At 35.1% G+C, this 27476-nt stretch overlaps 1 protein-coding gene across 1 annotated transcript in view; it reads left to right on the top strand.

The window, feature by feature from the left end:
• The window catches only part of ZW10 (zw10 kinetochore protein), a 36096-nt gene extending 8844 nt beyond the window's left edge, over positions 1-27252 (top strand). Inside the window, exons 3-16 of the mRNA XM_012545007.3 lie at positions 2854-2955; positions 3118-3195; positions 3323-3482; positions 6915-7064; positions 7906-8097; positions 12842-13005; positions 13530-13712; positions 15850-16088; positions 17900-17971; positions 22255-22424; positions 23272-23402; positions 23971-24102; positions 24697-24899; positions 26650-27252. Coding sequence (XP_012400461.1) covers positions 2854-2955; positions 3118-3195; positions 3323-3482; positions 6915-7064; positions 7906-8097; positions 12842-13005; positions 13530-13712; positions 15850-16088; positions 17900-17971; positions 22255-22424; positions 23272-23402; positions 23971-24102; positions 24697-24899; positions 26650-26770 — 2097 coding nt within the window. The 3' untranslated portion in view covers positions 26771-27252. The remainder of the gene's footprint in view (positions 1-2853; positions 2956-3117; positions 3196-3322; positions 3483-6914; positions 7065-7905; positions 8098-12841; positions 13006-13529; positions 13713-15849; positions 16089-17899; positions 17972-22254; positions 22425-23271; positions 23403-23970; positions 24103-24696; positions 24900-26649) is intronic.
• Positions 27253-27476: the final 224 nt, after the last annotated feature.

The following is a 27476-nucleotide window of genomic DNA, read 5'->3' as shown; positions in this document are numbered from 1 at the left end:
CTAATGATACCTTTTAATAATATTATTTATTAATTTTTTTAAACCTGGAATTTTAGCAGGATCCAAATCAAATTTATTTGCTAATAATTTATAATTTCTATATAGTTTTTGAAAATTGGGACATTAGTCTTTCTCCCATTATTTGATCCTGTTTTATTTCATCATCTTTCAGAGACTTTTAGCAGTGGCTAACCAATCACATCTGCCAGTTTTTAGTTCCTTAGAAGGTGGTTTTTCTGGGACTGGACACTTGAACTCATCAATAGCAGCTAGGTACTTTATGACTACACAGTTGGCAAACATTTATTAAGTATCTCTGTTGTACAAGACTAGTGTCTCTAAGCCTAGCTCTGGGGATACAGAAACAGAAGGAAAAATAGATTGTGCCTTCAAGGAACTTATATCTTAAAGTGAGACATAAAACCATAACTCAGTGCAAGGTGACCTGAGGAGGGAGAGATGAGCACAGGCAGGAGTTTATGGGATGCTTTGTGAGGGAAATGGTGGTTGAGCTGATTCTCAAAGGGAAGCTCAGGATTCACAGATAAAAGAAAGGAGAGGAACCCAGGCCTGGCAGAGAGCTGGGAGAGCAGCACATGAAAGTTTAATTTTAATTTCCAACCCACACACTCCCCTTGGAAGAGAAGACAGAAGCTAAGAGTTGGGTGACATTGCCTCCACTCTGATCCATGATCTTGGAGTGCTTGGGCCACTACCAGCAGGTGCCTTGTCCCTGACTTGATCCTTCTCCTTCTCTAGTCTCATCTCTCTGGATTTTTCTCTTTGTTCCAGTCCTGTCCCTGGTATCGCTTCCCTGCACTTTTTAACCTTTGACAGCCTCATTAGTAATAATGACTAAATAATTACTATTATTAATAACCTCATTTGAGGAAGATGAGACAGACACAGGTTAAGGGCCTTGTCTAGACTCTCACAAATAGAAAGAACTTGAGACCTGACTCTAAGCCCAGCATTCTATCCAATGTACCACTCTGCATTTTAGCTGTCCTAAAAAAGTCAGCTATACAAGTACCAGATTGGAGAAGTGAAACAAGATAGACATTAATGGTGTATAAGACTACTTTAATAGAAGCATAGTATCCAGAGCACGGAAGGTAATACTTCCTCTGTATAGTGTGGTACTGCTTCAACCAATATGGTTCTGGTTAAAAAAAAAAATTAAAGAAATTTAAAATTTATTCTGAACTTCTCAAAGGTCACATAAATTAGGCATTTCTATTTCTATAGTAGAACAGAAAAAGAAGAATGTACATGAAGCTGTGTGATCTTTTAAGCTTAGTTTGCTTTTCCTTTTAAATTATATAATGTAGCTTTCAAAACTGCCCTGCTTTTCTGGGCTTCTTAATTTTTTTTTTTTTAAACCAAAACATGCCTTAATTGTTTTTCCTTTTTTTTTTTTTTTTTTTTTTACTATTTGCTACCCTTTCTTTACTTCCCCTTTCCTTTCCACTTTTATTTCTTTTGGCAAAACCAAAACCAAACACACACAAAGCCCTTGAAATAAATATTCATAGTCTATCAAAACAATCCCACATCTTATCTAAAAATGTATGCCTTTTGGCGTCTTGATTCTATCATCTCTTTGTCAGAAAAGACAGTACATTTTAGAATTATACCAATAAGTTGGAATGTTTAGATAATGGCAGTCAGCTTGGAATGAGACCCAAAATGATGTTCTGAGGGGATCCATTGAAGTAGCTGTGGAAGAAAAGTTATGAAGAGGCATAATAGCCACTTTCCTGTATTTAAAAAGATTACCATTATAAAGGAGAATTTTAAAAAATTGAAATCAAAGAAAAGAACCAGGACCTATGGTGGGGATTACTGAAAAATGAGTTTTGGCTTAATATGCAGTAGAACTTCTGACAGTTAAGAGTTGCCCTAAATGGAAAGGGCTGCCTTCAAAGTAAAGTTATTTCCTCATTCCTGATGATGTAGATTAAAAGGAAGCTGGTCATTTGTCAGGACTGTTGTAGAGGGAATTCATTCTTCAAATAGATCTTGGATTAGATGACCTCTGAATTCCATTTGAAGCTCTAATATTCAATCATTGTTCATTAGTTATATAAAAATCACTGATCATTAGAATTATGACCTTTAGATACTAAAGAATATTTAATCCTTTAAGAGATTAATTATAATCTGTGTTTTGCATAGCACAAAATGGGACTAAATACATTTTAGAAAGGTTTTTAAAACAGTATTTGAAATAAATACATTTTTGGTTAACTTAACTAATCAGAAAATTGACTTCACAATACTTGATTCAGCAAACTTTTGTCAATACTTTGAAAACAACTGTGAATTAATTCATTGATGTGATCATTTTCCTTATCAATGCAATTTACCAGTCCTTTATGCTTTAATAGACAACTTCATAAATTGCTGTGGCCTAAAATAATAACTATTTGTGGGCCACATTTTTGGTGATTAGCTACTCCAAAGATAACTGAGTAAATCCTCTGAGTTAAAGACAGGCATCCACTGGACTTCTTGAAGAATTTTCAATTTGTTAGGTTGGGTAAATTGCTGTTGCTTAGCTGGCATAGTATTCAAGAGCTCAGATTCAGCTCCATGCCAACTCAAAGCATTAAGATTATATTTACTTGTTAAAATAGATTTTTAATCAGATGTAGAATATTTTGTAATCCTGGTACAATTCAGGTGATGTTATTGAAATGCATTTCCCCATACCTACATCTTATCAAAAGTATCAGTGTTAATTTAATAGTGTTTGCATTACAAATGAGTTAAACTACTTTAAAACATTATGTTACACTGGTGATAGATGGCACAGTAAAAAAGGATGTGTATTTTTGAAATGCTAATTAGGTACAACAGGACCTTCATGTATCCATTGCGGAATTTACACAACTGAAGCAGCAGCTGGAAAGAGACACGGTGGTTCTGAGTATGCTTAAACAGCTTCAAGAGGTACATTTGGACTGTGAATTTTTGGGGGGAGGGGGAGGAGTAGTAGAGGCATTCATTCATTTAATGAGCCTTATTGTTGAGGGAGCCTTTTTGGTATTTTGAATTCTGGAAAGCTAAAAAGACCTAAATACCTAGTCACTTACATAAGTCTTTTTCTCTCAGTTTTCCACTGCCATCGAAGACTATAATTGTGCCTTATCAGAGAAGAAATATGTTGCTGCTGCTCAGCACTTGAAAAAGGTACTAAAGGATTTCTCTTGAAAATGGAAGTAATGTTCTTTTAAATTAGCTTTGTTTTGTCAGCATAGAAAGAATGTTTTAATTTCTTTGAACCAAACTGTTTAACCAGTGTCCATTTTATCACCAGGCACAGAACTGCTTGAAGTCGTTAAAATCCAGGAAAGGCTTTGAATTACAGATTTTCAAATCCCTCAGTGTGGAGCTCACAATCCAAAAGCAGAACATACTCTACCATCTTGGGGAGGAGTGGCAGAAGCTGGCTGCATGGAAGCTTCCTACATCCAAAGGTGATGGTCTTCTTCCAGACTAGCCTTGCTTTCCTTTTGCTTTGGAAATCTGATCTGTGTTTTTTATATTAAAGGCAGAGAAATGGTAACTTGTTCATCCAAGGTGCTTATTGAATACTTAGTCAGTTAGCCCTTGATATTGAGGAGGATGCCCAGAGAATGAGATAATCTGGGTTATAGTCTCAGCTCTGCCATTTGCTATGTGTGTGTCCATGGGCAGGTCATCCCTCCCTTCTGTGCTCAGTATGTTCCTCTGCAGAGTGCTCACTCTTCCTACTTGACAGGGTTATTGTCAGGGTTAAATAAGATAAAGTAAGTAGAAGTGCTTTGGACAATAAAGCACCTTATAATGTGAGTTGTTATTGTATGAAAGAAATTGTAACTCTATATCCTATAACTTCTCTCCCTCTTCTCAAAAGAAGCTTATTGTGGAGCTAAGTAAACCAGGCAGATCATAAGAAAGGGTTTAGTGATAATGTAGAGGCAATTTTGTTGTTAATTCTTTCAGTTATGTCTGACTATTCATGACCCCATTTGGGGGTTTTCTTGCAAGGATCCTGGGAGAGTTTGTTGTTTCCTTCTCCAGCTTATTTATAAATGAAGGAACTGAGCCAAACAGGGTTAAATGGATTCACTTTCAGATAACATTCAGAATCACATGGCTAATAAGTGGTTTGAATTCACGTCTTCTTAACTCCAGCCCTGGCATTATATCTATTTGACCACCTAACTGCTCAATCAGTAAATTGGTCAGTAAGAGCTTAGTGACTAAGGCATAAATAGACTGCTGTTCTATACTGATGGTGAGAAGCTTACTGTATCATTTGGGAGATAATCCAGTTGGCAAATGGGAAAAAAATGAAGAGAGTAAAAGTCCAGAGAGATTAGGGAGATAATGAAGAATGAAAAGGATTTGGGCAGAGTGGAAATGGAATAATATTCCTTCTAGAGACCATGATATAAACAAGGATTATTTTACTGGAACTGAAGGAGATTTACATGTCATTTAGTACACACCCTACATTTTATAATTGAGGAAACTGAGGCCTAGGGAAACTAGGTTGGTCACCTCTGATGATACTCATGATGATATCCATGCAGGACCTTGGTTTGTAGTATCTTCCCTTGTAAGGTGACAGAGTTGGACTAGATTATCTTTTGTTTTTTTTTTTCCCCTGAGGTCCCTTCAGCTATAGGTCTATTATCCTTTGATTTAAGGAAAGGAATGCTAGAGACAAAGAGACTTGACAAGAGTTTAGACATCAGGGTCAAAGCAAACCATGGGATTTAGAGTTGGAAGGGACTTATTGGTCTTGTCTGACACCTTTTACAGCTGAGAAAACAGAATCCCAGAAATTTTAAATGGTTTATCCAGAATCAGGTAGTGAGGAACAACAGCATCTATTCTTTATCATTTGTTAAAATTAAGTAGGGTATAGAGTCAGATTGTAAAGTGTTTTCAGTTCACAGTTTTTAAAATAATACTTTATGTAAAAACTCCTTTACATAAATGAGGTATTATGAAAAGACATTCATTCTACTGCAACATTTTCCTGCAACCAAATTATTGATATTAAATTAAGTCTTTATCTTTAGAGGAAATATAATTATTTTTTCATATCATTACTCACTCCAAAATTCTTCCCAGTTATTTTATATCAGATATTTTGAAGGAAAGGTACTTTTAAGTTTCTAGGTCTTGTCTGCTGAGTAGATCTGCCTCACCAGAAGATGTAACGAGGTTGAATTCTATGTCATTTACACACTGTAACAATACAGTCTTGTTTTACAGGGTATCAGGATTTGATAGGGGACAACCTAAAGGAAATATCAAAGAAAAATTGAAGCTTAAAGTTCCATTTTCTTTATGCATTCATTCAACAACATCTATAAGCATCTGTTGTATTCCTAGCTTCATCTTTCAGCTCTTAATGTAAAAAAATCACTTTGAAATGATGTAAAAAATTTGAGGCATTTTGATATCACAAGAACAGTATGATTATCCCTGTATTGTTTCATGACTTATCCTATTCTGGGCAGATCAATACTTTCCTAGAGAGCATGAGTAGCAGTTCTCTGAATATATAAATTAGGATCCTGGAAAATTTTGCTACTAGAAAGGTTCTTAGAGATCACTTAGTCCAATATGATCAGTTCTTTTTACATTTTTTTTAAAAATAATAGCTTGTTATTTTTAAAATACATGCAAAGACAGTCCTCAATATTCACTATTGTAAAATCCTGCGCTCCAAATTTTTTCTCCCACTTTCTCCTTACTCCTTCCCCCAGAGAAGCAATCCAATAAATGTCAAACATGTGCAGTTCCTCCACATATATCTCCACAACTATCATGCTGTGCAAGAAAAATCACATCAAAAAGGGGGAAAAATGAGAAAACAAAAAGCAAGCAAACAACAAAAAAAAGTGAAAACACTCTGTTGTGTTCTACATTCAGTCCCCACAGTCCTCTTTGTAGATGCAGATGTTCTCTCCATCACAAGTGTATTGGCATTGGCCTGAATTATCTCATTGTTAAAAAGAGCCATATCTGTCAGAATTGATCATCGTACAATCTTCTTGTTGCCATGCACAATGTTCTCTTAGTTCTGCTCACTTCACTCAGCATCACTTCATGTAAGTCTCTCCGGGCCTCTCTGAAATCATTCTTTTGGTCATTTCTTACAGAAAAATAATATTCCATTACATTCATATACAACTTGTTCTCCCATTCTCCAACTGATGGGCATCCACTCAGTTTCTAGTTTTCTTGCCACTACAAAAAGGGCTGCCACAAACATTTTTGCACATGTGGATCCCTTTCCCTCCTTTAAGATCACTTTGAATAAACCCAATAGAGACACTGCTGGATTAAAGGATATGCAGTTTGATAACTTTTTGAGCATATTTCCAAATTGCTCTCCAGAATGGTTGAATCAGTTCACAACTCCACCAACAATGTATCAGGGTCCCAGGTTTCCCACATCCCCTCCAACATTCATTATTATCTTTTCCTGTCATCTTAGCCAATCTAAGAGGTGTGTAGTAGTATCTCAGAGTTGTCTTCATTTGCACTTCTATAATCAGTAGTTATTTAGAGCATTTTCTCATATGATTGGAACTGGTTTTAATTATGATCAATTTTTAAAGAGAAGGAAATTGAGGCTCCTGTGAAGGAGCCTTGCCTTGGTCATATAATTGATCACTGGCAGACCTAGGACTTTGACCTCTTTCTAATGCTCTTTCCATTATATCATTCTCCTTTCTGCCTGGTTGTGGTCCAAGTTCATGTTGCAACTTAATCTCATTTTTACATGGAAAGGGAGATACATTGATATGCCTTAGTTTTCCCCTCTGGGAAATGCGTGCGAACGGTAAATATTTGGTAGTTACATCTGTGTGGTGGCTCATGATGTTTTGTTTTTTCCTTTGAAGTTAGCAGCTTGGAATCTGTCCTACAGACGGAACTTCACTTGTGTACCAAACCTTCCCAGAAAGAAGATGAAGCTCCCTCCCCTCCTATCAGTTCTGTACTGTTGGCATTTGCTCTTGTTGGCGAGCTACACACCAAACTTAAATCTTTCAGTAAGTTGGAGATCTTGTTTCTTGTGAATGAAATCTCAAAAAGTCTTAACAGAAGAAAGAAGATGGTGGAAACTGAAAGAAATTCTTTATGATGAGTCTGCTTTGTGGAACATGGGCCTAAGTCCTGGGGTTCAATAAAGTAGAATTGCCCTGAGTTGATCTTATCTTCCTTTTAGGCAGCCTAGCTCTTTTGTCTGTTTTGTTCCTGAAGATTGGTTTAGTTGTTTATCAGAAAGTTAGTTGTACTTTAATACTTCAAAAGTCTATAATTTCAACAGTATAAGTACTGACTGCCAGCCCTCCATGTTTTTGTGCACTGTTTAGGAAACTATAGGGACCAAAATGATTCATCACCAAATATCTGTCTGGAGGTGAGTTCTCTAAGCCTGATTAGGATACCTTAGATGCTGATGTACTTCTTCATGAGCTCTGTACTCAGAGCATTTCCAGGTTGATCTTGTATCTGCCAGAACTTATGCTTTGTAAGTATAGTCTTTGTGAAGAGGACTTTAGGAAGTTCACTTTAACTCTGCATGTTTCAGTTTCTTCATCTATAAAATGGCATCTTCCTCAAAGAATAGTTGAGGAAAAATGCTTTTCATACTTTAAAGTACTATATAAGTGCTAGTTACTACTATTAAGTAAAAATCAGTAGATAGCCCAGGAAATTCTAATGAATAATTAATTGTATAATTGAATAATAATAACTGTAATACTAATGAATAGCAAATGGATTTGTCTTTATGGAATTTTAGTTCTCCTTTGTTGAAACGCTGTTTTATAAATCCCTTTTTAGCGAATTAACAATTTTAATAACTTTAAAAACATCTTTGTTTTTTAGGCCAGTTGCTGCTGAAGTACATCATTAGACCCCTGGTGTTTTATCCATCTCTCCATGCTCTGATTGATACCCATCCTGATACAGTTGTCTTTCGATTTGAATCTGTAGCAACTGAGTTGGAACATTCATCTCCACCTGAGGTATTTACAAAGATCAGACTGGTGCTGGAAGTTCTTCAGAAACACCTGCTGGGTATGTAGTCTGGAAACATCTCTTTACTTTGGAACAGGATGTGTTGGATCAATTAGGTGTCTCAGTGGATTGGGCTCCAGGCCTGAAATTAAGAAGCCTTGGCTTCAGACACTTATTAGCTTTGTTATATTAGGCAAGTTATTAAACCTATTTGCTTCAGTTTCCTCATCTGTAAAATGAGGGTAATAACAGCATTTGCCTCCTCAGTATTATATAATACCTTGCATTATATAAGTGCTAGCTATAATTTTTGTTATTTTTAAAAGATTCCTAGTCTCCAAAGTTGGACACATACCAAAGTCTGAATGTACATAGGGAATGTGAATGTATGTGGGGAAGTAGAAGGATGAAGGGGTAATGGAGAGGAGGATGGGAATTGTGCCCCTGGAGTAAAGGAACCTTTCTTTCTCTTCCTGCATCACAGAATTATCAATATCTAAAATTGTAAGTCTCTAGCAGTGTCTTAAGTGTACAATATAATCATAATCTACTTAATGGAATTTATTGGTGAAATTAGGTGAAATATATTATCACTCAATAGACATTAAATGCCTATCCTTTGATTACAAAGGAGGTCAGTGTTTTGTAAGAAAAATGTTATAAATGGTCAGTGCCAATGTGAGAATTTGTCACATTATATGCATTTGTTATATTTTTATTTTATCGTACAGTGGGGAGGGGAAGTGGGTAGGTCAGATAATAAATAAAATGGGGAAGAAAGTTGGGATCACATAGATTCTATGATAGCTCTTTATTCTTGTTCATAATCTATAATTCATCTAAATAGAATTGTCTTGAATTTTTCACCTCTTTATTGAGCCAGCTTCTTTGTTTGAATATTAACTTATGGAGGAGATTAGTTTAGTTAGTTTTCAAGTGAGGGTTTGATAATAATACATTCATGATGTAATTTCTAAACCACATTGGTTGAGGTAATGTTCCATAGAATATACTATTATATTTGCTATTATACATGGATCTTAGGCTCTTAGTTATTATTTATCATAGTCAGAAACTTCTGTTTTAACTACAGAGAAAATAAGAAATGACGTGTCATAATGGAAATGGGACAAATAAATGGAATGTTTAAGTGAGGGAAAGCACTATCATTAAGGACTAGAACATGGAAAGCCAGTCATCTGTAAACTTTTGATTCACGTCAGCAACATTGGTTTAACACTGTTATTGTAACTCATATTTTACGTGGTATGATTCAGTAGCACATTTGAAACACCTCCTGCCACTTGATGTGTTAAAATCACCTTTGGGAGGTTTTGCTTTGGTACTCCTAACTTAGCTTCTTTCTTACTTTGCTTTTGTCTTTTTTTTGTTTATTTAAACTCTTCTCTATGCTATCAAACACTTATAGATTGAGAAGAGTAAAACATAGACTGGTGAATTTGCCTTCTTGGAAGTAATAAACTGTGAGTTCTTATGAAAACATTATCTACAGGGGCAGCTTGATGGTAGAGCAGATAGAGCACAGGCCCTGGAATCAGGAGAACCTGAGTTCCTGTCTGGCTTCAGTCACTTAATACTTACTAGGTATGTAATCCTGAGCAAAAAAAAAAAAAAAAAAGCGGGGGGAAGCAGTATCTACAAGGAGCCTGTAGAGCAAAAGGCAAAAAAAAAAAATCAAGACTGAGAAATTGCAAATCCGTCTCTGAGATCTCCTTTTCTTCATTGCTTCACACTGATAATTTGAAGCTCTGTGAATTTTCAATATTTAAAACATAGTTCCATAAGCTGTTGAAAATTACTAGAAGCATTAATAGTGATGTATAAGTAGGTCTCTGAATGGATTAATTTACTCAGCAAACACTTATTAAATGCTTACTACAAAAACATTTTAGAGATTTGATAGAAATTGAAATTATCCTTGCTATTATTGCTATCTATATAGGACACTGGGCTAGGTAGCATTTGTTAAGCAATTTTTATGACAATCCTCTGCGACACACCTTAAGTACTATATAAATGCTAGTTATTACTATTAAGTAAAAATCAGTAGATAGCCTAGGAAACTCCAGTGAATATATTCCTGTAATAATGGGGGATTATAGCAGATGAATTTGTTTAATTTATAAAACCCCTCAGTTTTGGCATGAAAGGAACCTAAAATAAGTAGTTATAACAAGATTAAGGTAAAGAATGTATTTATAGTTGTAGTTTTTTGTTTCTTACTTTTATGAAATTATATGAACCTAAAAACATGTAACATCAAAGTGCTAATGACCCAAGTATTGGACGTGCCATAAAAAGAAAGTAGTTTTCTTTATACATCTTTCTCCCAAATTTGAGAAGAAAATCAAGAAAGTTAATATCCTGTGTATGCTCACCCCTTCTTGCTGTACCAACCCTTCTACTGTACCACACTTTCCACTGTTCCACATTTCTTTCTTGTACAATTTCACATAAAATAATGTTTTGCTCTAAAATGAAAAATTGCTGTGGAAGAGGAGAAATTTTAGAAGATTTAGGTTATTTTTTCCTCCTGTGGGTGTGGATCTGATATTCTTTAGTCAATAAAGGTGAAAATCTCAAAGAATAGTGAGGATTGCCAAAGATATTACCAGATTGGAATCTAATTGTTCACATCATGATGTTTTCCTCTTCTTTCTCTCTCTCATAATTCAATATTGGAATAAATTGAATAAATAATATAACGTATACCTTTAATTTTCACTGGGGATTTTCAAGACTCCCAAAGGATTACTTCTATAGTCAGTCAGGTCACAAAGTTTGTGAATTAGTCATTAAAAAAAAAAACAAAAAACTTTTTTTACTATTGTAAAATAGTAAATTGGGATATTGTAGTATTTGAACTTGGGATGTTATATATAACCCAGTAGAAAAGGTACTTGTGATCAGAAAAGGCAAACAGGTCATGTGGCACCCAACTACATCATTTCAATCAATATATTGTTTAATTATTGGCCAATAAGGATTTTTTTGGTGGGGTCTGAGACTTATATGTTTGTTGTAGCAATTTAAAATTGAGTGTTTAAATCTTGTGAGTTGGACTATTGCAATAGTTTCCTCTTTAGTCTCCCCTGCCTCAAATCTCTTCCCTGTTCAAGCCTTCTTTCATGCAATTGCCAAAACATTTATCATCCCCATACTCAGTAAACTTTAGTGTGTCTCTGTTGCCAGTAGGATAAAATATAAACTTTCCTTGGTTTTTTTAAAGCCCATCACAATTTGGCCTCAATCTACTTTTTCAACTTAATTATCAATATAGATGATATGATGTGGGAAGATATGTATGAGGGTCTCATTAGAAATTGTTTAGCCTTATTTTATTGCAATAAAACAGTAGCAAGAAAGAATAGTATGACACTAAGAACAGAGATGCCAAAGGGGCTGCAGTAGAATGTTAGACTTTTTCCATGTGCTAATAATGTTCAGTCAAGCTGACCTTTGTGTTTCGTACATGATACCTCACATCACTTTTCTGTACTTTTGCTGTGAGTACTCCTATGCCCATAATCTATTTTCTTTTCATCTCCATTTCTTAGAATCCCTTGTTTCCTTCAAGGCTGTGGTTTTATACTGCACTTTTTTTTACACAATGCCTTTCCTGATCTATCCAGTTGATAATGCCCTCTCTCACCAAACTACATTCAATTTGTTTTGAATATATTCTGTATATAATTCTTCATATGTACATATTATCTCCTCTGAAAGAATGTAAATCTCTGGGAGGCAGTAATTGTCTCATTTTTGTATTTATATCTAGCACAATGTCTGGCACATAGACTATTGCTTTCAAAATTCTTGTTGATTATTACAACATACATAATGAGAACTTGATTTATCTTTATAGGTAATATATGGCATCAAGTGAAACAATAGCTAGATCTAGGTTCGCTTTTTTTTTTTTTTTAAATTTTGAGTAGAGACAAGTAGGAGTCTTTTGGCAAGATGAATACAAAAATGGGAATGGAGTTGACATGAAAAAAAAGACAAACAAAATAGTTAAAGAAAACTTTATTGATAATTCTTTTAGACATTACTTTGTAACTTGGAACTCATGAAATTTGAAGATGCACTTATTACTACAAAGTCCAATAATGCTGCAAATATCTGTTATACATTAACTATTTGGCCCCAAATGATTAACACTGTAATGCATGTAAGAATACAAGAATGTTGGAAAACAGTTATTGGGATAGGGTTATAGTTTAAGTGAATAGATTCTATTCAATAAACTTGATATTGTGCTTTTGACAAATTAACAAAAAAGCAGTGCTCATTGATAATATTTAATTAAATAGATAATACTAAGATGGGGCAGAGATGCTGGAATGGATGTGGAAATTGAAGGACAGTTTGGTAAATAAAATTTATCACCTTAGCAATGTGCAAATGTCATCAAATACCTAAGTGTCGACTTAAATAGCAGCACTTATATACACTTGTGGAACCAAATTACAGTGATTATTATGTAGTTGGCTAATGCCTTATTTTTAGTTAGGCTGTTTGAAGAACAGATTTCTTAGGGCAACAAAAATATAATAATAGTAATTGTGGAAAATACATTGTCCATCTCAGTCAGTCTAAATGGTGGTAGAATTATCTGAACTGTTTCTTTCCCTCTACATTCACCCACCTTCTTAACTTAGAAAATTCTAGAAGACTAAAGGAAAGGGGAAATAGGATTAAAAAACAACACCAGGAATATGATATAATTTCTCGCCTTGAAGTTTGCTTGTAAAGATTTACCTTTTTCTTTTGAATTTAGACTTGCCTCTTGGTGATGATTTGGAAGATGAAAAATTATCTAAGATTGTATTGGCAGAGATTGTGGGTGACATGATCTGGGAAGATTTGTCTGAGTGTCTCATTAAAGATTGTTTGGTTTATTCCATTCCAACAAACAGCAGCAAGTTAGAACAATATGAGGAGGTAAGAACAGAGATGACAAAGGGGTTTTAGTAAACTGTTGGTTGCTATAGATAAATTTTCTTATAATTTATTGTAAATAAAGAGGATCTTTAAATAAATTAAATTATTAGTTATGAACAAAGTAAAATTCATTATTATTTTCCCCCTTGGGTTTTTCCTATCTCTTTTGGACATATGTTTTCCTAGTTAAAGAGTTACTAATCAGAGCCTTTTAAATAGTGATACTTTTAAATGTTTTCTAGTTCTGAGATAGCTCTTAATTTGTTTTCATCATTTTGTAAAATTTCAAAATACACCTTTCCATTTTAAATATCTTTTCAACTTAGAAATTTCAATCAATATCATTATATTTACAAATAGTTTACTTTTGATAAAAAGCTCTAAAATGACCAGGCTGATGAGTCAGTCATACCTTCTCTCCATGTGCTGGTCATTCCTTTTTGTTGTTTCGTTTTGAATGAAAATTTGCTTTGCTTTACTTTTTCATTTTTCAGCCTTTCTCTGTTTGTCTTTCTTCCTCTTAGGTGATACAGTCCACTGAAGAATTTGAAAATGCTCTTAAGGACATGAGATTTTTAAAAGGAGATACTACTGATTTGTTGAAATATGCCCGTAATATCAATTCTCATTTTGCTAACAAGAAGTGCCAAGATGTGATTGTGGCAGCTAGAAATCTAATGACTTCAGAGATTCACAATACTGTAAAGGTGCCAGTGTTAGAATTTTTTATGGTATATTTGGGAAGCAGCTAATTGGGGGAAGAAATCAATTGACAATTCTTAAGTTTTTGTTCAGGTTGGTAGGATATTTAGAAATTTATTTCAGTATACACATATAACAGATATACATAGGTCTACACAGTTATGAAGTCCCACGATTGCAGCATTTTGAAATAAACAAGCTCCATTAGCTCAGGTTTATGATTGTTCAGAAGGAAATTCATGTGGTTTTTGTAAGGTACTAAAAATTACCCTGAGAGAGTTTTAAAGATTGTAACTTACATTTAAGATCATTTAGTTCCTTCCACATCATATTTTTTTAATCAAATATCTACTGAGTGCCCCTACTTATGTACTTCTTAGAGCCAATTTTAATAAAATAGAGCTTAGGACAAAGAGGAGTTTCTTTGGTTAGACTGTTGGTTTTTGTTTCCACTGTATATATTATTAAGATCTTGTACATATTCCTGGCACTTTAGTCTTTCTTACCCACTCTTTTGTTACCTCTCTCCCACTGTATTCACTATAGCATAAAATAATCAGTATCTCATTTAAATTATTTTACTACAGCTTTAGGGTATGAATTATAAAAAGAACAAGATAGGTTGCAGGTATGAAATTATATTACTCTAGTTTGAGATATATAGTCATGTAGGTCAGGTTTTTAAAGTTATTTTACTTGGTCACAAAAAAATAAGGTCCTTTCTTTCTGTACCTCAGTTCTACCCTTCATTCCTACATCCTTGAAAGCTCCTCTAAGTTCCTCTGAATCTTGCCCACATTGAACTAGTTTGTCTCTGGGGACAGAGCCCATACTTTTAGCTCCCCAAAGTTACTTTCACTGAAGTTGGAAGTTGTTGCATAAAAATCTGTTATGACCTTGCTCTAAAATGCTCTCACCTTTGAATCTCCAAATTGTCTAAAAAATTTGTTCAGAGTTCAGTTCCATTCTCATCACTTTCTGAAGTTTTCATTTTCAAATCCCTTCATGAATCCCCCTCTACTTTCCTCAGACTCATTTTGTCTTCTAATCTAGTTTCTCTCTTCAAATAAGAATTTTTACAACTTAATCACCTTTCATTGGCCTGGAGAGACTTACACGAACTGATGCTGAGTGAAATGAGCAGGACCAGGAGATCATTATATACTTCAACAACAATACTAGATGATGACTAGTCCTGATGGATCAGGCCATCCTCAGCAACAAGATCAACCAAATCATTTCTAATGGAGCAGTAATGAACTGAACTAACTATCCCCAGAAAAAGAACTCTGGGAGATGACTAAAAACCATTACATTGAATTCCCAGTCCCTATATTTATGCACACCTGCATCTTTGATTTCCTTCACAAGCTAATTGTACAATAATTCAGAGTCTGATTCTTTTTGTACAGCAAAATAATGTTTTGGTCATGTATACTTATTGTGTATCTAAGTTATATTTTAATATATTTAACATCTACTGGTCATCCTGCCATCTAGGGGAGGGGGTGGGGGGGGTAAGAGGTGAAAAATTGGAACAAGAGGTTTGGCAATTGTTAATGCTGTAAAGTTACCCATGTATATATCCTGTAAATTAAAGGCTATTAAAAAAAAAAAATTAAATTAAAAAAAAAAAATCACCTTTCATTTATTGTAGCTCTGATTGTATTAAGAATTTCTCAAACTATGTTATTTGAGGATGATGTAATGCAAATAAGTACATTTTTAGATGAAATTAGCATAGAGTTAAGAAATAGTCCATGTAAATATTTTGGACAATTAATATGTTATTATTTACAGTAAAAATTTGGGCCAACTGCAGCTTTAATTATCTAGCAAGATGATTTCTGAGGATTCTATTTTTGTGTAAGAACTTATCGTTTATATAAAAGCTGGGTCAGGTTCATAGCTTTACTTCAAATGAGAATGTTTACATTCTATATTATAAGGGTGTTGGCTTGTTTTTAATGACAGCTTGTACAATATGACTGATAGTCATTAAGACCCTTATATGCTAACTGAAAATTGCTCTGTAAAACCATAGATTTTTTTGACAGAGAAGTAACCTGCATGGAACCTACTGCATTATATGTTCATTTCTGAATTACTTTGTAGACACTGAATATTTTGTTTCATTTTTAGATCAGTCCAGAAGCTAAGATAGTTTTGCCAGAATTACCAGCTCCTGATGAGGATAATGGGCTCAAAATGCAAAAAGCTTCCAAAAGTCTGCACAATGAAATGATGAATCTAGACACTGAAAATAAACTGGGTGAGCATTCTTTCTCTTTGCCAACATGCCGAATCAGTGAATCTGTGGAAAAACTGATGGAACTGGCCTATCAGACTTTATTGGAAGCAACAACTAGCAGTGATCAATGGTAAGAATTCTGAATTTTTTTGCAGAAGTCTTAATTTGTTTGAAACTGTTATCTAAATCAAAAATGTATTTTTAAAAAGTCAGTTGGAGTTTTGTGCTTGTAGTTGTATAAGAATTCTCTGTCTTACATATGGTTGTTCTCCTGGGTCCCTTGTCAGTGATCACATGAACTTCCTTCTCTTTGCCTCTTTGCCATTGCTTAAGATTTCTCTTGTAGGGGAAAATTTTACTTGCCCGCACTTAGGCCTTTCAGTATTCTTAATCTCCCATTTGTTTCCTTTCTTGGTTCCCTTCATCCCGAAGCATCTAAGAAAGAATAAAGATAGTGGAAATATATAAATTTATCATGACTTAGGAAGTGACCCCAACACTGGCCAGGATGTAGCTACTTATGAACCAGTTGGTGCATGGTTAGATATAGTACTGGGCCCAGAATCAGGAAGACCTGAGTTAAATGTGACCTGACATACATTAAGAACTGTATGGCTCTGGACAAGTCAGTTAACTGCTCTTTGTCTTAGTATCCTCAACTGTAAAATGGAGATATTAATAGCATATAACTTGCAAAGTTATTATAAGGATCAAATGAAATAATATTTGTAAATATTCTTAGTGCTGTACTTGGCATATAGTAGGTGCTTAAGAAATGTTTATTGAATTGAATTGGGATAATGAGTCCAGTTCCACTTATATCTCTGGGGACACAAGGTTGCAAAATAAATGAAACTATAGTTGTTTTCCACTGCATTTCTTAGTTCTTATCTACCTTCCTAGCTAAAGAAAAGAAATGATACCTCTAAGACCAGATTTAGTTGTAAGCTAAGTTTGCAAAAGTTTGAATTAATTTGTTCTAGTTACTGTTGTTTTGTATATAAATAGTAAAGATATATTTTTTTATTAAGGATTAGTTTTGATTAGGATTGGTTTTTATCAATTTGTTGCTACTCCTGGACTTCTGTATCAGATAGTTTTGTACATTGGCATTCCTTAATCTTGACCAATTTGTAGACAATTATTTGTTAATGAATCCTGTGTTCTCCAGTTTGGTAGGAAGAGAAGGGATAGTTTCTGTTTTGTCTCCACATCAAAGCATATTTATTTATATATATTTAACATAATAATGACTGTAATATCCCTAGACTTCTTTAGAATTCACAGTATCTAGCTTTTTGGAAAGAAGAGAGTTTTGGAAGTTTGTGTTGTAATGCGGTAATATGCATAAAGCTGAATTTTGCCCTTTTTATGAATTTTAATAATGGCTTGAAATTGAAGGAGAGAAAATGAATCAGTATCCATATTAGAAATGTTAGTTCATCCTTTTGCATTGTGGGAAGAGGGGGGAAAGATAGATGCTGAAAATCAGTCTGTTACTGAAAGAGCTGAACAAATGCCTTTATTGATGCTTTGCCCTTTACCGTTAGCATCAGTGAGAAGGTGACATTTGCTTGAGGCTTAGCTCTATTTGTTACTGAAAAGATACTCTGGATGCCACAGGACACAGAATAATGGAGAGAAAGGAGGCTTTGGGTCTCTTAATGCATCTGTTTAAATTGTTAGTCAGTTGAGGTTAGTTAACATGTTATCACTGGCAATTTATATCCAGCTAGGTTATCTGTGCTTCCTAGAAGTATTGAGTCAACTATTCTTTGCAACTGGAGTCTCCCCTGAGCTTACTGTTGCTTCAGAAATATTTTATTGCAATTTTTCTTACTTTCGACACATCATTAGGAATAAGCAGATTCCATTTTCCCTGAAATGATTGCATTTGGAAATAAACTTCCTTTCATTTAAATCCGTCTCTTCTCTCTCCAGTGCCGTTCAGCTTTTCTATTCAGTGAGGAATATCTTTCATTTGTTCCATGATGTTGTGCCAACATATCACAAGTAAGTACTAAACAAAAAGAGGAATATGTGCTTCATGCTATACCTTAAGTGAAACATTTGCTCTAAATCCCTTTTTTGCAGGTCATGTTTTTTCTTTTCACTTTGACATACATCATTTCGGGTATGTGTTCTCATGAACAAGATTTTGGTTCTAAGGCTTTATTTAAAATAAATCATACTTAAGAATTCAACAGACCCTTTGAAAGCACATATTTAAAAGAAAAGTGATTAACCTTAGTGCTTGCCTTATAGCTTCAGGTATCACAGGTGAGTTCTCCTTACCTCTTCCATTTGTGTCATTCTTACTTCATAGCCATTTCTTGGCTTCTCTGCTACACTTCCATCATTGGGTAGATATAGGGAGAAAAGGGAAAATATATGTCTCAAATACTGCTGTTTGCCCCTTTGGCAATAGACTTGGGAATGTAGTTGAGAAGGAAAGTTCTTAAGTTCTTAAGGTCCTGCTGAAAATTTTGTTTCTGATGTGTAACACCAATTTTCTTCGGCCATGATGCGATTTCATTTCTGAGGATCCTCTTGGATGAGCCCAACCTTTTCTTTTAGGAAGAGTGAGATTATCCAGATAGATAGGTAGATAATTGGATAGATAGATAGATGGATAGGCAGGCAGGCAGACAGACAGCTGTTTCTATTTATCTTTGTATTCCTCTAGTGTTATTTTCATGGAATTCAGAGTGTTTTTTATTTGTCCTGAGAAAGTGCAACATTACCAGGAGAGATATAAATCACATTTATTGATATGAATAAGAAATGTTTCGGAATGTGTTTGGACTTTTGGGAACACTGGCAGATTGTAGTTTGTATTCTGAACCTCATTTTCCTTATCTGTAAAATGTTGGGGGTTGGACAAAATAGTTTTCAAGGTCCTTTTCTAGTTTTAAATGTGTATATGGGAAATGTATCAGGTGGGCAGAATGCTGTTAACTAGATTCATGATTTTGGTACCAGGTGAATTAGATGACCTGTGAAATCCTTTTCTGTCTTTTAAAATTCTCTGATTCTGTGATTTAAAAAAAAATAAGTTAATACAGTTTTTAAAGTTTTTTGAAAAGGTCAAAGGATTATGTATATGAAAGTACTTGTTGATTTGAAAGTTTTCAATAATTGCAAGTTAGGATGTTTATGGAAAAGTGGACTGAGAGAGGGAAAGGAATAGTAGCTGTGGAGCCAGAAGACTAGCATTCAAGCACATTTCTGACACTTCTTTACTTGGAAGCTCCAGAGAAAGCCTTTAACTTTGCTGAGCTCAGTTTCCTCATCTGCAGAATGGATATAGCTAACAGATTTGTTGTAGGTAAGGCACTTTGGAAACCTCTAAGCTCATGTATAATAAATGGGACTATTATTATTAATAATTTGAGATTTTTTAGATCTCATTACTCTCATCCTTCATCTTTTCTTCCCTTAATCTGTAGCGGGTACTATCTTTCTTTAGGTTCATAGATTCACGGCCATAGTTTCATCCTTGGCTCTTTTTTCTCCTTTAGCCCTTTGTTTCTAATCATGTTCCCAATCTTATTGATTCTCTCTGCAAGGCCTCTCCTATCGATGTCCTTCTGTCCAGTTACACAGCCGTTGCCATAATTGTTGCCTCCTGCCCAGATTCTTTTGATCATCTTCCCTTGCACTCCTTAACTTATATCTACCCCTTCTCTAGTCTGTCTTCCATGTATCTTGCAGAGTGACATTACTCATTGTAGACCTGATCATGTAATTTTCCCACTTAAAAAATCTTGGGTGGCTCTTCCTTGTCTCTGTGAATATAGATTGCTCTGCTTGGCCTCTGCCCCCTGGCTTCCTCCTGTCCTGGCCTATTTAATGTGGCTCATGCCATTCTATCCCTTTTCTCTGGGCACAAACTGCCTCCCATGCCTTGGATTCTGCCTCTCTTAACATCTACTTGTAATCCCTAACTGCCTTTAAGGATTTTCTCACCTGAGCTATACCAAGTTTCTCTTTTTGTTCCCAATTGTTGGTGCTTTTTCCTTCCTAAGTTACTTTACATTTTTGCACACAGAGAGATGTAGAACTGGAAGGAACTGTTTAGAGACCATTTAGAACATGTTCTCCCCCATTCTTCCAATTTACAGTTGAAACTTAGGCCCCATAAGTTAAATGACTTGTCCAAAGTTTGCATGAAGAGATTGACAGTGGCAAGATTTGAGGCCCAAGTCATATGACTATATTGTGATAGTTTTCAATCTTAGCCATGGGGGATAGCCTGAGGTCTTTACTTTGATCTTGACCAAGTTGTGCTCCCTTTAAAAGTTTGGTGGGGGCTAAAAGAGAAGGGAACTGGTACTTAAAGTACAGGAGCTATAGAACTGGCCACACATTGCTATGTCTTGTAAATAAGTGCTGGCTTGAATAATGGCTAGTAAATGCATTGTATTTTTCCTTTGAGGGAGATTTTACACATTCACTGTTTTAAGACTTTTCTTGGAAATTTGCCAGATATGGCCTCCTACTTTTCACAGTAGGCTCAGAGTGTATTTAACTGTTAGTGTAAATAAATCATCCCTGTTTATTTGAGATTGCCCCTGTAGTAAAGTTTCTGTCAGTATAAATTACAAAAAACCAACCAAAAAAACCCTTTTAGTCTTCAGGATTTAATGTTTTAAGTTTTGTGATTCAAAAATCACTACACACTTAAGTCTCAAAGATTCTAAAAGTTTGTCAACTAGATGTTTTTAGTGACATGTCAATTAAAGTACTTGCTCTTTAGAAAAAAGAATCATTTTGTAAAAAATGTGTAAATGTATATTTCACTAAAAGGAGTTGTTCTAAAGTAAGAATAGCTGTACTGCAGAAATGAATTCTGATTACTTTTAATTTTTGACCCTTTTGTTTGCTTGGATTTGAGGTTCTTCTCGCCAACCACTTAATCATTTAAATGAAAAGATAGAAAAGCCTTTGGCTGAGCTAAAAATCACATTATTAGGTATTTATCTAGACTTTTGATCTTGGTGTTTCTTTGGCCAGGAGTATTCTTCACTTTTTAGATATATTGAATTTTTCTCTATCTTCTGGCTTTATGACATTGGGAATATTTCCTGGATGTTTGACTCTTGACTCTTAAGCCTTTTTGTATTCCACTTAGCAGTCAATTGAGAATTAATTCAATTGAGAGTCTGCTATTGTGAAAAACACAGTAGAAGTTTAATATCAATTCCTGCCTTCAGGAGACAAGAAATCTAGTTGAAAAAATAAGAAACAATTATTGACCAATTAAGTGTTAAGCTCAGTTAAACTGACTATAATTGGAAAAAGTTCAGAGAAAAGTCGTCTTGTATTGACAATTATATTCACACTATTAAATTGTAAAGAGCATCATGTGCAACTTCACTGCATTCTTTTAAGGCTAAATTTTGTTTTTTAAAAATGAAGACAAATCTGCCCTTTCCTCCCATCTTTCTCTTCCCCACTGAAAAAGAAAGAAAAATAAAATCTTTGTAGAAAATATGTATAGTCAAGCAATATTGTTTATGTATATATGTCTCAGTGTATATATTCTGAGTCCATCCTTTCTCTTTTATGAGGTGGGTAGTATATTAGGATTCCTTTGGAACTATGGTTGATAATTGTATTGATTAGATTTCTTAAGTCTTTCAGTTTTTTGCCTTTACAGTATTGTTATTTTATAAATAACTGTTCTCCTGGTTTTGCTCACTTTACATCATGACTACAGATCTTCCTGGGTTTCTCTGATCTCTTCATTATTTCTTATAGCATAATAGTGTTCCATTACATTTATATACTACAACATGTTCAGTCATTCCACAGTTGATGAACATTCCAAGAGAGCTGTAGCTGCTGTTGCTGCTCTGTGTGTGTGTATACATATATTTTCTTTAATCTCTTTAGGATATAGTTCTAGTAGTATTGCTAGTATGCTGCACAGTTTAGTAACTTTTGAGCCTTATTTCCAAAGTACTTCTCAGAATGGCCAAACCAGTTCACAGCTCCAGCGACAATATGCTAAAATACCTGTTGTTTTTTTTTCCAGACCAGATAAATATAGCATTTATCATTTTTCTTTTTTTAATCATTTCTCCCATTCTGATGGGTGGGAGATGAAATGTCAAAGTTAATTTACATTTCTCTAATTATTAGTGATCTAGAGCATTTAAACTTTCTGTTCCTGACCTTTGTCAATTGGAAACTCATTGCACTGTGCAGAGGGGTCGGGGGATTTGTTTTCCTTATCATTTATCCTTATGTGACTATTGATTGGTTTCCTCTTTTTACTTCCTTCTGCTTAGGGAGAACCTTCAGAAACTTCCCCAGCTGGCTGCCATTCATCACAACAACTGCATGTACATCGCTCATCACTTACTGACCCTAGGGCATCAGTTCAAGTTACGCCTTGCCCCTGTTCTTTGTGATGGCACCACTACTTTTGTGGATCTTGTACCAGGTTTCAGGAGACTTGGTAATTTGAACCTTTAATATCAGAAAGCATGATTGATGGCATCAAACCTTAGCCCACCATCTTAGTAAATTACAAATGAGAGAGTTGGAAATGGGATGGTGGTTCTGAGCTAGATTAGAGAGTGTATGGTGATTTAATTTGCGATTGTGAGTGGTTATTTAATTTTACAAAATGAAGGCAGCCTTTGTACCAGCACACTTTTCATGACATGATTTCATGGTACATTAGAGTTCCCACTGCATTGCAGGCGTGCAGTGAATATACCAGATCAGAGTTATGTCAGCAGAATGACATGTAATGAGATTTGTATTGTGACAATTCCATTAGCATTGTTGGTAATGGTACTTTAATGTCAGAGCTTGCTCTACTGCAAAACCCAGGAGAGATTACCCCCCACCCCCTTAAGCTGTTCTTGAGATTATTAAAAATCAAAAGAAATGAAATGTGGGATAAACTAATATATTTACTATAATGATAGCCTGACAAAAGCAGAAAATCTATACAGATCACTTAGTCTTTCAATTCCTGACTTTTCCCTTAGGTGGTGTAGAGATATCAGAATAACGTGTAGCCTCCCCTGCTGTAAAAGGTGGACTTAAGCAGTGATTTTTCGTCGCTGATTCTGTCTTTGGGCAAACTACTGCACATGGATTCTTTATTGAACTGGGAGAAAGTGGCTGCTGTATTAGAAGTTAATTTTTGGTGAACTTCTCATTGGACTGATGATGCTATCTAACATTTGTCTCCAGATACACAAGACAGGCCCTTAGTTTCTTTTCTCTCCCCCTTGGTTTTGCACCATGAAATTTAGCAGTGTCCAGTCTTTATGTCTTCTTTCTTCACATAGGGACAGAGTGTTTCCTGGCCCAGATGAGGGCACAAAAGGGAGAGCTTCTGGAACGACTATCAAGTGCAAGGAACTTTTCAAATATGGATGATGAAGATAACTATTCTGCAGCAAGCAGAGCAGTTCGGCAGGTGGGGCAGTACATAGCTAAGTGCTTTCTTTCTTGCTCTTGGAGATCCCATTTTATGTAACAGAGAAGATGTGAAAAACAGATTTCTTAATGAATATTCATGTCTTTTGCTACCACATTTAAGGCCCCTCCTTTTATCTTGTCCCATTGGGCCAGTGGGATGGGTTGATTTCTTTTTAACCAGGAGGGTTATATATATATTATATATATATATGTGTGTGTATGTGTATGTGTATGTGTGTGTGTGTATGTATAAGTTGTTAACTGACTAATTAAAGGCCTGATCAAGGTTGGGGGAAACTGTAATCAATAGTTTCCAATTCTGATCCATTCTCTTTTCCTTCTACCTCACTCTAGGGACTTAAGTAGTTTTCCCATCTGTATATTGGGCTGCTTTTTAGCCAGCAGAAGTACATGAATGTTAAGTATTTTAAAAACTTGTGTTTTTGATTATTTCTTTCTTTAGCTATGTGAAAATGAGGCCTTAGAAAATATTTTAAATTTGGATCTGTGAAAAAAAAAAAACCCACACCTGAACTCCAAAGTAAATAAATGTGTTCTGCTACTAGGTACTACATCAGTTAAAAAGACTTGGAGTTGTGTGGCAAGATGTGCTTCCAGTAAATATATATTGCAAAGCTATGGGGACCTTACTTAATACAGCCATTGCTGAGATCATCGGCAGAATCACTACCTTAGAGGTAAGTGTCATGCTTTGGCTCACTAAGTGTCCAAATGAAGTGAGCTCTTCTTCCACACTGTCATTTTGCCAGGGATAATGAGCAACAATTCTAGTTATATCATTTAGGCAAAAAAAAAGACTACATGTCTTATATCTGTCCACATAGTGATCTTTTTCTTTGTTTTAGATTTAGATTTGACTCTCAATCCCCAAAAGATGCCTATTCCATATTGTGTATCAGTTTGAATCATGTATATATCTATAGGAAAATTGCTTTGGCTTTGCCAGCTGATGTCTCTGAAGCATAAATTGCCCAAGCTCTTATTTGTACTAATGCTCACTGCTCTGCAGCAAGCTGCGCCACATTCTACTGAAGAAATAGGCAGGCAAATAAATTGCTGACAATCTGTTGAAATGTATTTACATGTCATTCTAACTTAGGAATAGTGTCAGGAAGCTGATGAAATCTAGTGTCTGACATGATGTGCTAAAATTGGCTGGAATGATGTATAGTTTCAGCTAACATGCTTGGGTAGAGAGCATTGAAGATTCATCAGTGCTTTTTCTCCATTTTCAACACAATCCACTTCTTTCCCTTTATGTTCTATGGCAGGACATCTCTACCCAAGATGGCGACAGATTATACTCTTTATGTAGAACAATAGTAGAAGAAGGACCCCAGGTGTTTACACCATTACCTGACGAAAATGAAAATAAGAAATTTCAAGAAGAGGTTCCTGTCTATGTGCCCAAATGGATGCCGTTCAAAGAGTTGATGCTGCTGCTGCAAGCAAGTCTGCAAGAAATTGGAGATCGGTATGTGTAACTTTTCTCTGGTGGCTTTAATTCAGAGTGATTTACTTTGCTTCTTGACTTTATCAAGACCTGAAAGCTTTTCCTTTCAAATGGTAATAGTTGAGTTCTTTCCTTTAATAAATTATATCTTACATCTCCTTATTATTGAAGCTACTTTCTTAAACTAGGTAATATACAAACCCCTCTTTAATATTCTTTTGGTTTCTGCTAAGTAATTGGGAATCTGACATGTATAGGTAATCAGCAAGAATTTTGTTGCAGTCTTCTGAAACATGAATGAAAGTGACTACTCTTGAATTAATTACAAGGACTTTTCACTGTAATGAATATGAGCTATATGTGTGCAGTATGCATGCTGCCTACCAGAGACTGCTGAATAATTTTTCTGCATGAGGTTCTATTTTCAAGGTTTATGCACTATATATATATATATATATCCTTCTAGAAAAGAATTCACTATTTATTTGATATTGAGAAAGACATTATCAAAAGACAGCTTTCTTTGCTGTTTCCTGCTCACCACCATCATTTAATCTTGGTTATAATAGATTATAGAGTGTGTTGTTACACGGTAGCTTTGGTTCAATTACATAGCCACAAATACCTTTGCAATTCTATTGGCAGTCTCTTTCTAGGTATGTGTGATACATTCCTCTGCTGCTAGATATCATATTATCTTCAAAGGCTACATCTCTTGGTTTAGTGGGATGTGGTTTGTGATTTGTGTTGGTCCTAGATCCTTCTTTCTTTGTAATCACCTTGGCCATTTATTTCTTTTGATATGACTAGGCTAGACCAGTAAACAATTGTCTCTGAGCTGATTTCCTTTAGATTCCCCATTATAGAGACATGTAAACAAAATTCCTACTTACTTTGTTAAAGTACTTCTGATTAAATACTTAGCAAAAGGTTTTGACCTATAAATTTTGTTATTTACCAGACCACTCTGGGAAGGAAATATTACTTGGGGGTGGGATATAAACTCCTATAGATTTTTAGGGGTAACAAAATCTGAAAAGCTGGTATTCTCCCTAGATCTAAAAAAAGGGAGAGTCTCTTGGATATTTTAGAAAGAGACAGTGTTATGTTTTTACCAGAAGAATAGCAAAGATCTTTTACTCTCTTGACAGCTTTTCTCCTTGGTCTTGCTATATTCATTTTGTTTATGCAAAATTTTTATTCTATAATCAAAATTGACTCTTTGTCTTTGAGGTCTCGGTTATATTCTTATTCTGACCATAGTTATTAAAAGTTTAACTCCTCCCATTTTCTTAATTTTTTTCTGATGTGACCTTTACTTATAGGTTGATTATCCATTTAGATTTTATTGTGGTATATGGTATATACTATTGGTCTAAGTCTATTTTCTGCCATTCTGTTTTATACTTTCAGTAACTCTTGTCAAATAGTCTTTTGCTCAGCAGACTGTGTTCTTGAACTTATTAAATACAGTATCTATCTGCTTCTAGGTTTTTACGGTTTCTGTTTGCAGATTGAGTGATTTCAGAGTAAGGGGAAACAGACTGCCTCAGCTACATAATCTATGGACCTCTGTTTTCTTTATCTGGCGACATACTTATTTGCTTTATCCCTCCTTGCTTTTGACCCTATTTAGAAATGGTTAGGGAGCTAAGCAGATGTTTCTGTGACCAGTTAAAACATGCCTAGAACAGCACAAAGAAACCCTTTGCAATTGTTCCTAGCTTGTGCATCCAGTAGGAAATCATTTGTTGTATTTTTTGTTTTCCAGGTGGGCTGATGGGAAGGGTCCCTTGGCAACTGCCTTCTCCTCTGGTGAAGTGAAGGCTTTAATCCGGGCCTTGTTTCAGAACACAGAAAGAAGAGCAGCTGCCCTTGCTAAGATTAAATAGTCCTGTCTTCCAGTGAAAGCCATACCATCAGTGTAAGGAATCTTCTTCAGGCATAATTACTTATGCCATTCTCTGGAGATACCTATTAATTTTGATGAACTTCGTGCCAGAATATCATGGAATTTGACTTTATACAAAGACTGTCCTATATCCCTGGCTTGAATGAGATTTGGCAGAAAATGTGCCACATTAGCAGGACAAGAGATGGAGTGGAGCAGGGCGTCTCAGGGGACTTCCTGTTATCTGCAGGAAAAATATTATTTCCTTCTGCTTCCAGGGCTTTTTGGGAGCTGTGTCCCAGGAGGAAGTGGTCTCTGATTCCAGACCAGGAAATCAGGGACACTGACTTAGTGGGGAACTGGCATCCAACTTCCCTGTGGGAAGGATATTTTTTGAAGGGAGTTTACAGCACCTTAGTTGGCCTAAAATTACTAAGTGGACTTCCTGCATATCACCTTTCCAATAAATGACACTTTTCAGAATCATGGGACTGTTGTGTTTGATGCCAAGGAGCCTTTGAGGAGAAGGACCAACAGGCTTTCTGAGGCATAATATAAAGGAAAATCCTTTATTAAAGTAGAAAAGCTACACTAGGGTACTTGATGATCTGCTGTGTTCTCTTCATTTATGCTTACTGGGGTGCCTGCTATCCTTTAAGCTTTTCCAATCATGCATGTTAAGAACTATGTTTTGTTTTTCCCTCTCT

This window comes from Sarcophilus harrisii, chromosome 3 (genome assembly GCF_902635505.1).
Source record: "Sarcophilus harrisii chromosome 3, mSarHar1.11, whole genome shotgun sequence".
Taxonomy (NCBI): Eukaryota; Metazoa; Chordata; class Mammalia; order Dasyuromorphia; family Dasyuridae; genus Sarcophilus; species Sarcophilus harrisii.
Note: the sequence above shows the minus strand (reverse complement) of the source record. Positions and strands in the feature narration are given on the sequence as shown.